This window comes from Plectropomus leopardus, chromosome 4, assembly GCF_026936395.1.
Source record: "Plectropomus leopardus strain MGB_pleo_1.0 chromosome 4, ASM2693639v1, whole genome shotgun sequence".
NCBI lineage: Eukaryota > Metazoa > Chordata > Actinopteri > Perciformes > Serranidae > Plectropomus > Plectropomus leopardus.
In genome coordinates, this window is record NC_142179.1 from 6037990 (window position 1) to 6054264 (window position 16275).

At 37.4% G+C, this 16275-nt stretch overlaps 1 protein-coding gene across 6 annotated transcripts in view; it reads right to left on the bottom strand.

Annotated features, from left to right (window-relative positions):
* kank1a (KN motif and ankyrin repeat domains 1a) overlaps positions 1–16275 on the bottom strand; it is a 67746-nt gene that overhangs the window by 27141 nt on the left and 24330 nt on the right. For 3 of the 6 annotated variants that reach the window (XM_042488669.2, XM_042488666.2, XM_042488668.2), the window contains exon 2: positions 435–564. In XM_042488669.2, coding sequence (XP_042344603.2) covers positions 435–471 — 37 coding nt within the window. In that variant the 5' untranslated portion in view covers positions 472–564. Of the gene's footprint in view, positions 1–434; positions 565–4875; positions 4923–7104; positions 7403–8930; positions 9077–16275 lie in introns of those variants that run through there. The other 3 variants (XM_042488667.2, XM_088076381.1, XM_088076383.1) reach the window with 3 other exon arrangements.

A 16275-nucleotide genomic window follows, 5' to 3' on the forward strand; every position in this document is an offset into this window, starting at 1 on the left:
GTCATTTCTAAAGACATTTCTAAATAGTTGACACAAGAATGAATAGCGTTCACTTCTGTGTGGTGTTGAGACGGAGGCAGATGTGACGCAGGCGCTCGCCAGTTAAATATACATGTCTGACATAAGCCTGAAACTGGACACCTCCATCTACATTTAGCTCCATTGTGTCCTCATCCAGCTGAGTTTATTTAAGTAAGCATGAGCACATGTTGTTCTTAAGGCAGCCAGGAATCATTTGACATGTATACGTATATAATTAACCAACAGTATGCTGGAGGGAAACAACTTTTCGACCTACAACATGAACATAATGATTCAGTCTGATACACAAGATGCTTGTGCAAAACTAAGTGTGGCAGATAAAAAAGAACCAATACATGCACAATCAGAAACCCTCACATGATAAAAATAACATAACAAAAGGGCTGGTTTACCTGGGCCATTGCCATTCACGTGCATGGTTTGAGCCATGGCTGCAGCTGCGTGCTCTCAGTCCCACAACAAGACCTACTGCGGTCATGCAACTGCCATGCATCAAGTCCAGATTACCATGCAACCTGCAGACTGAGACAAAACAAAAGGAAACATATCAAGTTAGTGATTAAAACTCACATGCAGACAGCAGCAAACGCTCTATATATCAGCTCGTGGATGTCATCACTACATTAAATAATATTATATCAACTAACAATTTGAGACACTGCAAAAAGTTTCAAACATCTAAGGATAATAACTTTTTTGAATCCCATCAATCAAACTGCTGATTTGGGCATAAAATCTTCTCTTTGCTTCTGATGTTTTTCTCTTTGTCTTTGCATGGCTTAATTTAGGACTTCCCAAACATTCATTTATTTGTGGCAGCCCAACACGATTAAAACATCTGCTGCTACATGATAATTTTTTTTACTTTTTGGAACTATTTGGATTGAAATATATATACCGTTCAGAGTGTACTCTGAGCACAGACAGAGTAGCAAACCGTCATGCAAAGGAGGTTTCTTGTTTTTTTTTTGTTTTTTGTTTTAATATCACAGCCTGGGATATGTCAATGATTAATGGTAACATTGATTGTGACAGTGCACCTTGTGGAAATGACATGTATTTTCTTCCATATGTCAAATATGGTAAACAATGATGTAATCAGGTGGAAAATGGTAAAAAAAAATTACATTAATGTACTATTTACATCAATTATTACATTTCAAGGCAAGACCCCAGAATGACACCAGGAAATAATACAGTGCATGATTTTATGCTTTGATGGCTGTGGGATCAAGAACTGCAGTTTGAATGGGTTTCAATGGTGCATTTTTCTTTTCTTTTTTTTTGCACCTAAAAGTATGAATGTAACAATTCTGTTCATGCAGTGTAATTCAGATTTATTGTAGGAGCTGAGCTGGAAACTCCAAGACAAACAAAAATACACAATCTTGCCAAAATGAATGATGCACGAACACAAAACAGTCCCCAGGGTTAAGTAACCAACAACTAAAAAGCACAATATTTATAATGGAATATGAACGTATGAAGTAGAATAAAATGGAAATACCCAATTAAAAGTCCCTTAAAAGTGTTCTTGAAACAATACTGTGAGGTCAGCACATATTTTATGTGGTAACACAAAACCCTTTTTTCTTTGTGAAATCTGAAGCCCACTTTAAGTGATGCTGACCTCTGCTTTTTCACAGGTGTGTTTGCCCGCGACATTTATGAACATAGAGGTCCTGTGTGCACTGGCCCGCTCATCATCAATGGATACTTTATGAGCAGAACAAAAGAGCTATTCTCTTCTTATAAAAAAAAAGGAGCCAACATGAGGGGAAAAGTCGACTTCATGGGCCACAGAGAGGCCTGGTTTGTTAAACGAGCATCTGGAGGAGTAAAGACGGAGACAAGGTTGGCTCAGATGGCTCCTTTTTAGACTCTCGGTGACCTCAGACTCTATTTACCAGCAAGACGACAGACCCAAAATCCTCTGCACTGTTAATCGCTGGCTCTCAGAGTGGATCCAGGCCCCCTAGTGGGCTTAAGAAGGGTCCTTGGCAAAATAAGACTACAATTCAGGCTGAAGTTTCACCATTTGTGAGATATGTGTTATGTGCCGGACAGTACTCACTGTGCACCCTGTCCTAAAAACTCAGACAGAAATTGGGAAAAGAGCATTTGGGGTACTCTGCTCCCTCAACCTGGAATTTGTTGCAGAGTTACTTGAAACTTAAGGAGCTGGTTTCGTTAAACATTTTAAAATGTAAAATGAAAGATCTGGAAGCAGATGCTATAACCTGGTGAAAATCAGCACCTCTTTTCACTCTATTTTTATGTTTACTGCATTACTCGAAGTATTTTATGAGCTTATCTGTGTCCTGAGATAAACAAATGTCTCATCTTGAAAAATATCGTGCCAAATGAAACCCTGAAACTTGTTGAGAATGTTGTTTTGTTGGCGATTATTATGTGAAGCAATACAAACTCAGTTTCAAAGGTCAAAGGGAAGATTTATTGCAGAGTTGTTGTAATAGACTTTATTAGTTTGAGCCAGGTGCATCTAATGAGCAAGCAACTTGGTCTGTATCGGAATATTTCTGTCAATTTGATGTGGAGACTCTTTATAGATGGATAATTCAGTATAAAAATCGATGTTGATGCACAAAACATCATGCAGCAGTCCTGCTCACTGATTTATGCCGAGTTCGGACTTAGTATCAGCCTGATCCAGAAGACTTCCTCGTAAAGTCAATAAAGCCAACAAGGTGTGATTGATCGGGGACAGGCATGTCGTCAGTCACTGCAGACACATGTGACTATATTGGCAAAATCTGACAAAGTACAATCACAACAAAATAAAAGAGAATATCAGACAGTCTGAACACAGCATGATTTTGCCCACAATTGTACATTAAAACAGGGTTATTAACCCTTCAAAGCCTGAATTGACTGTTTTCTTTTGCTGTGTTTAGACACCTTTTACAAGCTATTTAACCCTTTAAAACCTGAGCAAAGTGGTATGATTTATTATAAATAAATTATGGAAAAAATGGCAATGACCAACTTGTCAAGAAATGTCCCAGAAATTTAGAGAAATTAGTAAAAGGTGATAAGAAAATTACCCCCAAATTATTCTGAAAAATAGTATTTTTAAAAAAGGAAAAATGACCAGAACACAATATTTAAAATTACTAGAGTTTAAGTTTCAAAATTATGTTAAACTAAATATTACACATGTATTTTTAAAGTAAATATCATCATTCTTGGGGGGGCGTTTTCTTAATTGTTTTTGTTTTTTGCCTTGCTCTTTTGCTTATTTTCAAGTAATTTTCTTGCAACTTTTTTAAAATGTATTTGTAAATGTCTGGTTAAGTGACTTATTGCCTTCTCTCTCTGTTTTCAAAAGAAATCAAACCCATTTGCTCAGGTTTTACAGAGTTGAGAGGGAAAGCTTCCTGAGTAGAAACTGTGCAGCAACATTTTCACCTTTGCATGTGTATACATTTCAAATCTGAGAGGAACAATCGATCACAAACACTCTTCTGATCCTTTTGATGGGACCCGTGGCCTCATGATGAAGGTCTGAATAGTCGCTCTGTCAGTACTTTCACTCCTATGCAGCAAATCCTTGTTTACATCCAAATAAAGCTGCGCAGCAACGTCATAGGCCGATGTTTCTAAATTCAAACTGTCCGTCATCCCGAGGACCAATTATAGACCCGATAACGAGGAACGAGATACGAACCAAACCGTACAGAGCACACACGACTGTTCCAACACCCAAATAGACCAAAATCTATTTAGTCTACACTCCCTCCTCCTCTGAGCTGACCTCCCTCACAGTTAAAATGATCTACAGCATGTGAAGTAACAAGTTAGCCTCGAGGAGCTTCTGAACTGCATTTGACACTGAGTTATTGGGTTATTTGAAGAAGATCAACTGCCCTGGGGAGCAAAACAGGAAGAAGATGTTGCTCCTGAGCAAAAGTACCAAAAACATTTAAAAGGATTTGTTTACGACAGGTAGGATCAGTGACTAAAGACAGACCAAAATAAATGATGTTTTTTATAATGCACCAACATAAATTTTTAGTTATTTACAGAGAAGGAGACTTAAACTTAGAGCTTTGTGCACCATTCCCTTTCATCTAATGTCGCTCACCAGCACTGACACTGGCACAGTTTGATTTCATGTGACAGGCTGACAGACACACTGGCAAGATGCTGAAAAGGTCAAGCTTCTATAATAGTTTCAAAATTGTCAAAAGTGCCAGATACACTAAAGGAAATTAATCCGTCACAATTCTACAAAAAACTTGGAAAAACACCTAAAAACTATACCTGACAGCTTAGCCATGTCTAGCTATTATAGCAAATGTTACTGAGGCCTGCCTGCCACCAAAGAGGCTCATTGAAATTAAATTGTTGACTGATATTTCTCATTGAAGCTGCAATGTCTAAAAATTTCTATCCAAGGCAGCCCGGCTACGACTAACTAAATATTTCAGGAAGCAGCTTGACAGACTCAAGATGGTGTTATTGGGTTTGACAGCATCTTTATGTTGCATCAAAAGACTCAGAGCCAAACTCGAATAAATGACACCTATCACAACACAAGTGTACAGAAACAAAGATGGACCTGATACGACTTGCATGCTTCTCAATTCAGCTGCTGTCAGGAGTTGAGTTTGCAACAGAGACGAAAACGAGTGCAAACACATTACAAACGCGTTTAAAAGCAGCATGTTTACCCACGAGATTTCATGCTTTCCGTGTGCTGATGCACATGTGTAGCAGTATGCACAGAAAGCAAGCACTTTAACTCAAAATTTCAGCTCTTCTTGCCAACTTCATGCAAGAACAAAAACAAAAAAACAACATTAGACTGACCAAACATCTCCCAAACGTCCAGTTCCATGGGCTGCAAGAAAGCAAACCTGAAGGAAGGAGCAAGAAATCCTCAGATATTTGATGCAGCAAGAAAAACAGAGAAAGTTCATCCTCCTCATAAACAGCATCACTTATTGAGCAAAGATGCGACAGCTGAAAATTTGATTAAATCTCACTAAAGCTCACTAAACAAATGGAAACTGAAAAAACAACTATCCCACCAAGTTTTTAAATAACTAGTTTGCAGTGAGTCTTGCACAGAAACATGACATTCAGTTAATGATCCACATATTGAGGAACTCACATTTCTACTCATAATCTTCCATGCGGACGTGCCGGCATTTCAGCGTTTCTCTGCATACTCTCAGGAGCACACCGGCTTTCAGCCTGTTGCATAATAACTCGGTGAAACCGGGCGGACTCACATGAAAGTAATGGTTTTATAAAAAGACTTCAATGATACATGCAGGGGTTTAAAACAGGCCATGAGGCTTATCACATAATATTTCTGGAGCTTTTATCCGGCAGATGTTTGAGGTCAAGAGTGAAAACCAGGTGATATTGTGACATGTTGAACACGGTAACGCTGCAGGTCAAATCCTGCAGGATGCACAGTCTAACTTATGTTAACATTTAAAGGTTTGAAATCTCCCACAACAAAAGCTTGATTGGGAGCAGTCAGATGGCTGAGAGGAATTTGATAAATATTTAAATGCTCTTTCATGCTTTTAGGTAGAAAGTCCTCTTTGAACAGATGTTATTTGGTATGAAGGGTTTGTTTTAAACATGGAGAACAAAACACTGTACAATGGTTTAATCAGACCAACAACTGAAAGAGTACAACGAGACAAAGATCCCTCAGAGCAACAGTCACATAAAAATATGAGAAATCACCAGACTTTCTAGAAGAAACTGGAAGCTTAGCGTCAAAATTTGGGCTGTGCATCTTCACTGGCCTCATGATTCGATTCCAATTATTATGTCTGCTTTCGATTTGATTCCACGATGCAGCAGAATGCATTGCATCCTCAGTTTTCTATATTAATGCACATGGCTGCTATTTCATCAGTAAATACAACCTGCCAGCTCCTTTCTCCCAAAGTACAATGCAACCTGCTGCTATATGGTGCTAGTCGCTACCAGGAAGTTCTCTTGAACGGTAGAACTTTATTGTGCAGCTGCAGCCAGAAAATCGACAAGCAATGTTATGCAGCTATAATCGATTATGCATCATCACTGCATCCATGCAGAGTTGTCCACGTCCACATCTCAAAGCACCTTAGAAATGACACATTTCAATAAGTCATAAACTGCTGCTGAGGAAAAAAAACAAACAAAAACGAAATCATGAGGAGCCCCCTCTGTGTTGCATTCAAGGACCTACAAAAAAACAAAATGACAAACACGCATTTAAAAGAAAGTAAAGTTTGTTAATTTGGCTCCTGGTAAAAACCTCTGAAATAATTCCCACAAGTTTCAGATGGATGCAATCCACAATCCTCACCACTAGATGCCACTAAATCCCGCTATATCTCGCAAACTGGACCTTAAAATGGCAACATGTTGCTTTAGCATTCTGTAAACTTTACAATATAAACGGAAAGTTAGTCTAAGGTTAGCACTGCTGGAATATCAGCTGAACATAGTATGAACTGATAACCACAGTTTAAACTAATTATCTTTTTTTCACTTTAAATCTCTTCACTTTGTCTTGTTTCTGCTCCTGCAACCATGAAATAATGAAAAAGATCCATTTGCTGCTATCTATCTGCATTTAATCAATAAAAAAATTAAAAAAACAAAACTAAACAAATATGACTGAATGGAAGTGTCTTTGTGTGTCTTTCTATGTTATTAAACCTGATGACCTAACAGACCACAAAGGGCCCAAAGAAAAACTGCTTACCAAAATATTTAGTGCCCAATTGCTCTGTTGTTTGTTCATAATTGAAGGTGAGTCACGCTTTTTTGGACACAAATTCAGAATCAAAGGTCCAACAGTATTTTCTCCTGTCACGCAACGCTTTGAGGACATCTACCAAATCAAAATTTAAAAAATTCAAACTCTTGCTGCAAAACTAGTTGTGTTTGAATGATATTCCTAGCTGTACAAAAGGCGATTCCAAACTTCTGAATGGTTGTATAAACCTGCAGCTTTAGAGGTCACATACTTCTTTTGTTTCTAACATCAGCACTGACGTCTCCTATAATAACAATCATGCAGCTTACCTGTAACTCTCACTCTAACCTCCTCCCACAGCTCGCAGGTAGCAAACACTGACTGAGTCCACGAGAGCCCCCGACAACGAGCCTATACCCAGCAGCCCTCTGAGCGAGGGGGGATAAGTTTCACGGCTAAGATTAGACGACTTCCTCAGATGACAGCCAAACGATCTGTGTCCTATAAGAGGAAACAGGACTTTGGGCTGTTTTTACGTAGAAGCGACCCCTACGCTGGGCCTCCAGGTGAAGCGCATGGCGAGCTAATCTGGTTAACAACCTGCGGTCAGTCTTTCGGCCTGCGCTGACCTTCAGCTCATAGCTGAGAAACAGATAATGAGGCGGACAACAGAGCGTAAATGGAAAGCCTTTTTATGAGCGGTTACATATTAACCAGCAAAGTTTCCTTTCACCCCTCAGCAGGTGAAGCTGAAGACAGAGAGGAAAGAAAAAAGAAAAAAAACACCAAATCTTGACCAAGCTGAGCCGAGGAGGTGACTTTTCAAAATAAAAAACATGTAAAGTAAGTCACTTAGTAAGCAATATTATGTTATATTTAGCTGAATTACAATGAAAACTTATTGCTACTTATGTTACCGTAAATTTTTAATATACATTAGGATATTAGGTAATAGATTAATCATACTGATAAGCAATCAGTAGTGTAAGAAGTAGTCAAATCATTTACTTCAATGAAAGTAGTGACAAAACACTGCAGAAATACTACATTAGAAAAAAAGTCCACCATTCAAAACGTCACTTAAGTTTAAAAGGTATTACCTGCAAAAAGTATTCAAGTATTACAATGACAATTAGTCAATTGAATTAATCGTTTCATTCATTTAAATCATCCAAAAATCCCAAATATTCCCAGTTTAGCCTTTTACATGTCAAAACGATATGCTTTTATGCTGTGAGTTAATATTTTTGGATTTTGGATCGCTTATTGCCCATTACAACAATTTAGACACATCATTTTAGGTCCACAGAAACAACGATATTCACTTTTTTGGTACAGGTTTGACTAAAATGATTTTATTAATGTGAAGAAAAATATTTGACAGATTAACTGATAATGAAAATAATGATTAGTTGAAGCCTTACAATAAATCTTAATGGTATATGTAATCATTTGTGGGCAGTAACAACTATTACAATTATTATTTTCAATATTGATTAAACTGTTGATTTTTTATGATTAAATAAGCTGATTAAATCTGTTAAATGCCAGAAACTTGAGAGAAAGGGTCCCTTAGTGAGTCTGTAAATGCACAAATGTTATTTTTCCTTCAATCAAAGGTTATGTTGTAACGTAAGAAGAACTAAACTACCGATGTCTACCAATCACCAATGTCTCAACACTGACTTTGCCAACTTGTGTGGAAGTTAGTGGACTTGGTGACATGAAAAAAACAGAATTTATGTAACTCGTGAAAAAACTAATTAAATTCATGGTTAGGAGGAGCTGGCAGATATGGCAGTTTGTACAGTTTACTCACTGAAGCTGAAAACATTCAAACAGTCATCTAAATCACAGTCGTCCTTAACTGGCTGACAAACTTTTGAGAGAAGCCAAATCACTGAAGATGTCAAAGTTAAAAGTAAAATAATATTACTCAGTCGCGCTGCTTATTTGCTGAAGTAATAAATATAGTGACAAAGATCTCCACACAAACATCAGCTAGAAACTTTCCAAACATTCACAAGAGAGATCAAACTATTAGTCAATCCCTAAGAACTTTTAGAGTAACGCAATCTTTATAACTTCATCTTGCCATTTGGTTTGTACGAAGATGAAATTATTTTTTTTAAAAAAACAACAACGTCCAACTCACCGTAATTCACTCACAGAACAAACAGCTTTATCTTGATATGATCCAAACAGAACTCACGAGTGTAAGATGGCAAAAACACGGCAACGACGTCAACAGACACAAACCAGAGGAACTCGTTTTGTTCCTCCTCGGCTGTTACGTAAACATGACATGAGCTGCAGGTGAACGTCAACTGATCCACGGACAGACGCAGCTCAGGCTGCTCTTCACAGGGAGGTGTGCGTTTTAAGGAAGACAGCTGAATAATTCACTGCGACACGAGAGTCGACACGCAAAACAAACAAAAACTGATGCAAACTAACAAGCAATCTAACAGACTCAAATATCACCTTTTTTTCTTTTTACGGAAAAGCTGTAAAAATCACAGTCGAGTGAATTATAGGGGAGAAAATGTCTCATCTGTTCCCTGGATTAACTGGTTAGTCAACAGTTGCAAATTACTTGGCAATTAAGTGATTTCTAAAGCTAAAAATGTCAAGCATTCCAGATTTACTTCAAGATTGACTAACGTAGGTTTCTTATTAAATATATTTTGGTTTTGAACTATCTGTTGGACAAAAAAAGGAAACATCAAAAAATCATCTTTATGCTGTAAAACATTGTGATTAGTATTTAATAAGGATTCTTTGACATTTTAAAGTTTTAACAAGGAACAATATAATGATGGAAATAATCACAGGATCAGGGCTGTGCAATATGACGAAATATTTCATCTGACGATAAACAAAATGTCTATAGTTTCATATCATGATATATTATTCATTTGGTTTACATCATCTGATAACGCTTTGTGCTGTGATTTATTCAATTATAACAACACATTTAATTTGACTAGCATAGTACTTCATATGATTGAACATTATAACAGTATTTAACTAAACTGTTTTAACAGCAGTTTATGTAACTTTACTTTATGGTAGCAGCTATTTTATTTGTAACTGTGGGTCATTTAATAGTTTTGTATTTCAGTAGTTTACAGTACTTTAGAAGAGATTGCAAAATATCAATAATTATCATGTATCGCAATATAACCAAAAAATATTGTGATCATATTTTAAGGCCATATCGCCCATCCTTACATGGGATTAATCAATCAAAATATATATATCAACAAGTTCCTGCTAATTTTGAATTAGTAAACAGAAATTCTGAGAGTTCAAATTACTCATCTGAGGGATTAAATTATATTTAATAAAAAAAAATCCCTAATACCTGCTGGACCTGTGGCTTAAGTTGTTACATCAAGTGTTTTTAGTGCACAGTGACATCTATCACAACATCTGAAGTGCACTTAGTCGTCACATGACCACAACAAAGTGAAAATGGAGTTGAAGTTAAATAAAGAAACATATTTCTCATATAGAGTTTCCAAAATAATGCAGCAAAGTTAATGAGTAACAGCATTGAATTACAACACATTAAATGAATTCTCTTCTCATGAGTCAGAAGTCATTAAACTTCAGCTTCAAACAACAGAAAAGCAAATTTGCATCGATACAAGTTTAAGGCTGCACTGAAATTAAGTGAGACAACTTGTTTGGAAAATTCTGCATCATAAAAAGAAAATGTTGAATTTCGGAAATAGTAAAAAATCATTAATGTTCCCTAAAAATCATGACAATAAAAAAGCAAAATAAAATAGGCCTAAAAGCCATGCAGTGTGTCTAGACTCATTTGTTTGCCACATAAAGTGACCGACTTCAGTCTTGACAGGATGTGGTGCGACAGTTGGCATTTTCCACCGTGAAAACAAAAAACACGAAGCTCGGGGTTTTCGTAACTTGTGTGTCAACAGTAAACAGCCTGAAAAGTTAAGAGAAGGCTGTAAAGGCTGTAAACCTGCTGCGCTGAATATTCAACAGGCTTGTTTTTCCCCTAATAAAAAGCTGAGGCTACGGATTTAATGGAGGGAAAAAGCCTCGAGAGAAACTGGGATGTTTTTGTTCAGAAACATCCGAAAAGAGCATGAAAACACGAACTGCGTGCAGCAGAGAGCAGCTTTTACTCTCACGGGGAATAATCCAATATGATTGTGCACAGGTGTGTGTTTGTCAGGAGAATCTCTGTATCCGTTATGATTTTTAAACGCAAACTCAAGACCTATCTTTTTAAGTTTGCTTTTTAATTAAACCTTGCTGTTTACTATTCATATATTGTAGTCTGTTTCAGTTTTTGCTAACATTTAAACATTTTTTGACAAATAATATACATAACATATTTTTTATTATTTTACTTTGTGCTGTTATCTTTTCATTTCAATCTTACTTTGAGTTTTTTATTTATTTATCTATTGATTTATTTGTATTATTGCTATTATAATTTTATTTATTTATCTATTTATTTAATTCATTACCATATCATTATCATTATTTATTTTTAATTTATATATTTTTTGTTATTATTTATCTTTATCTTTCTATTTATAGGTTTTATCTTGCCTCTTTTTTTTTAACCAGTTTCTGGTTGTAATGAGATTTTTTTTAGATTTTTGTATTTTTATTCACATGCTTGTGCTTGTGTGTGTGTGTGTGTGTGTGTGTGTGTGTGTGTGTGTGTGTGTGTGTGTGTGTGTGTATGAAAAATGCCATGAATAAAGTCTGATTGATTGAGTGATTAATCTGCACAGAGTACTGTACAGACAAGTGTTAATGTGTACGTGTGTGTGTCGGCTTAATTGCACAAACAGCAGTGGCTACTTGTCGTCTCAGCTCTGCATCTGGCCCTCATTAGGAAATGCCTTTGAAGCTTTGCAGAAGAAGCCGCTGTGTCGACTATGGCCGGACGCCTCATCGCTGACGTTCACCACCGTTTGGCAGCGTTGTGGCCGTGGCGCTGACCCCCAGCTCGAGCTGTCCGCCGGTTTGTTTCCCTTTGATGTGCCGTGTGAGCCTGCTGAGTTCAGCCGGCCCTCAAAACCTTTCAATTATCCCGGCAAAGAGGGAGGAACTTACAGGAATGACAAAGTCAGCTGGAGGGATTTCTGTCCTCTTTACTTTACGGGTCTACTGTCAGGCAGGTGGCACGTCACGAGGTCAGAGGAGGGAAAGAAAACACTTCCAGCTACATTCAAGTGGCTCAGAGTAAAGACTTCCCATCTTCAGCAGGGATGAGGAAGCTTTTCTTCAAGCAAAGAAAGAGCTTAAAATAAATCTTGATTTCAAAGAAGTTAGAGGCAATGCATGAAAGAGTGGATTATTTCTGGACATTATACGACCAAACAAGACGCAGACACGCTCACAATCACAATTCCGACATGTTGATGTTTAGCAGGTATCATTTTTACCATCTTACTGTGTTGGCATTTGCAGTTTAACAAAAAGTGCAGCTGAGGCTGATGGGAGCGCCATTTGTTTTGCAGGTATTTGTTTATAAACAAAAGCACAAAAATAAAATTTTCACCTGATGATGGGACTACAGATTTGATTCTCTGTCCCAGTTTGGCCCGACCTTGATCAAAGCTCTAGACGGCACTAGAGGAAAAGTAAAGCTACCACCGAAGTTTAAACATTGGTCTTGAGGGAATTTTCACGATAATCCATCAAACCACAAACTTGACAATGGTGCTACAGAAAAGGTCACCAAAGTCAGAGGGACTAAAGCTCTTGGAGCCATAAACATCGGTATCAAATATCTGTTGTCATATTTCTATTTTTCACTCTGCAGGCTTATCCGTAGAGCTACGCTGCAAGCACGGCTAAAATGGTGAATTAATAGATAAAAATGAGATATTAGGACATAATTTAAGAGGAATTTGCAATTATATGAAATTGTTTACATGCTGTTTGGAGCACGGAAAGTTAAAGGTCGGTTACATTATCTCCCTACTGAGGTTAGTTACCATTCAGCTCGCACACTTAGTGTGTTACATTAGTTGCTGTTTCCCTAAACATCCTCCTGGTCATGCCACGGCCATTATCTGAGGTAACTACTCTTTTTCTCCTCTTGCACATCAAAATATCATATTGCGGTTCAAAATGTCGAAAACAAGCACTGTACCTTCACAGACGGGTTCACAGAGCCAGCGTCAGTCAAAAATAAACAACTGACTAATAAATCAACAGCTCTCCAGAAGTGAAATCACGAGAACCAGCAGCACAGTAGTCCGTAAAGTGAGCGGATGAGTCAACCTCCAGTCAGTCCTGCCGCTGTATAATCACACACATCAAGTTATTTTTGGTGCTATCACTTTCAACCTCCTGCTATTCTTCATCTGGTGCAGCCGCAGCCGTTGTGCATGAGGATAAACATAGCATCCGGGAACGACAAGCTCAATTATGGAAATCAAAGAAAATTATATATACACCCCCCGTCATTATGTTCATTCCTCCGTCTGACCATTTCTGACCTCATTGTATCGCTTTTACAGAACGTGCACAGCGCCGTTTCCTTTAAAACAGATCATTGTTGTGTTAAGACAGGAACAAACTTCAGGATTAGAGCATCAGATCAGAGAGTAAAATGAATTTTAAATTACAGAGCTACAGTTTGGACATCTGTGAGACACATGCACAGCTGCGTCTCACATCCACAACCAGCTGAATCTACAACCTTCACATTCAACAGCAGTTCAGATGGTCTGCAAAAATCTTAATTTTAGAGTTGGCAAAAAGACAAAAGCCAGTGTCCATGGTCAGGGCAAACAGACAGCGTAACAGACCACAACACTGGTGGCACTAAAGTACTGCGGTCACCAAACACACCCTCAGATAACAACATGCTTACACACAGAGAAAGATGTGTTCAGAAAAGAGAACAGGTGAAACTTTTCAGGATTGATTTTAAGATTTTGCTGATTGCTTTTAAAGCTCGTTTGGGTCTGGCCCCAAGTTACATATCAGAAATGTTGACTCCTTATGAGCCAGCTCGCAGCCTTAGATCCTCAGACGGGGCTCTTCTGGCGTTCAAAAGTCGAGGTTTAAAACTAAAGGTGACCGTGCCTTTGCCATCAGGGACAGGGCCAGCAGAATCAGTGAATTCTTTAAATCACTCACACATTTTTATACACTTGCTTTTATGTGATCTATTTAAGTTTGTTTTTTTATCTTATTGTTTTATTTTTTTATTTTTTATTCTGCCCCGGCCATGTTTAATTCTGTTATTAGTAATATTATTTCTGTGCTGACTGCAAATATACAGCATTTATTCATATTGGGATGGGTTGCTGTTGTTATTTTTGTGATTGTTGCTCTCTTTTGTCTAAATTAAGTTTTTTATTATTATTATTATTGTTATTATTATTATTGTTATTATTATTATTATTGTTATTATTATTATTATTGTTATTGTTATTATTGTTATTATTATCATTATTAATATTATTATTATTATTTGTATTATCATTATTATTTGTATTATTATTATTATTATTTGTATTTTTATTTTCATTACTAGAGCTGCACTGAAAAATCTAGCGCCTCCTACAACAGTCAACACACACAGCACATACTGGAACATAATACAGCCAGTTTTAGGAACAACCACAGTCCTTTGTTTGCAGCAATTTCAAATTTTCATTTTAGTTTTAGTCTCCTCAATAATCCGTTGAGTTTTACTGATGGATTTACATATCTCCTTTAGATTTTAACAACTAAGACTTCAAAGGCTGCAATAAATAAAATGGAAATAAAAACAATCATTTAAAAAAAGTGTTGGATTCCTGCGTATGTGCGAGCGTATTCTTTGAAGATGTGGTTATGATTACCCTGGCATGATTTATTCTGCTGGAGGACAGCTCGTGGAATAAAAATCTGGCACGCCAGCACTGTGCTCCACCTACGATTTATTACTCCGAGATTCATTTCTGCCTGCAAGCAAAAAGAGCCAATCAGATGCTTCTGTGTAACTTTTTCTGACATGCTTCACTGAAGTTCCAGCCAAGTTCCAATCAGTTTTTCTCATCGTTTATTGGCTCTATTATGACTTCGCCTTCAGCTCTTTTGAGCTAATAACACTTAATCTGTTTCCAGAGATCAAAACAGGTGCAATTTATGTGCTGTAACCGTTTTTGGAGGGTGATAAAGATCAATTTCAGCAAAAACTTCCCTAAAAAGTATAATTTTACCACAAGATTGCACGCTGCTCTGTCATTGAGGTAATAATCAACCCTCAGACATCCAAGGATTGTTTTTACGCACTGTTCCTCAAATACCTGACTATAAAAAGAGAAAGAACAACTTCACCCTTTACTCCAAAGTCTGTGTGGTATAATATTAATCAGATATTCAGCTCACTGCAGCATGACGTCTCCCTGAGCGGCTCTTTAGGACTTCATCCTCTCAGTTTTAGACAAGTTTCCTTCTTTTCACAACACCGCCCCCTAGAGGACCAACATGGCTCAGAGCCAGAGACCATGTGGGTCTGTTCTGGCACTTCCAACAACTGCAATAGTGGAAAAAATGGGTAAAATAATATGCTTAAATTGCATATTTAGATCATCATCGCTTTAAGTTGAAAATATTATTTGATGTTGACGTAATAATGTTGATAATTGGGTCGACTTCATACTGTGTGCAGTTTGAATACAAATTTCTGCGTTACCCGATTTAAAAACAGCATTCAAGTTGTCGTAACTTGATCAAATTGGCTGAATAATTAAACTTTTCTCCCCCTTGACTTCAGGATTTCAAGTCCCCTGACCCGACCACTTAATATGCTCGGAAAAACTCAGACAGTTAAGACTGTTTGTTAGGGACTTGTGAGCAAAAAATTAACAGATTTTCAAGGTATCATTTCATAAAAACTTAAAAATCAACTTGTGTTTATGTTATCAGTGAAAATACCTCTGACTGTAGAAGAAAAATTTCCCAAACTCAATATATAATGTTCCCTGTATGTGAATTAATTTGAAGTTGTCATAACTTAAACAAGATTAATGTAAACTGTTGCATTCATTTCTTTTTTTGTTAAGCTGTAGCATTTGCTTAAAGAGTGCAACATCAATCTCTTTCCCCTCCCCCGACACATATGACCTCCTCTGTCCGCTCTGCACTTGACCAAGGACAGGCTGGAGCCTCGTATTTGTTTAGCTCTTGAGTGGAGTCACTAAGGCGGAGGAGGACAGCTATGGGCTGGTGAACACCGCCCACCGCCCCCATGCAGGGGACCCTCCTCAACGCGGGACCACAAGACTCAGTGTCTCTGAAAGTTCAGCACTTGTCCTCCTGCACACAAGCATATGTGCGTATCTTAATGTGCATGGCCAAAGGTATTCATATACGTACATATGTATCAGCACACACACAGTGGCAACTTTATCAACCAACTTATACAACTGTTCTGCTATAATTGTTGATCAAATGAGATGAAATCGTACTGGCCCCTCATGTTTGTCATATTACAGAGGACA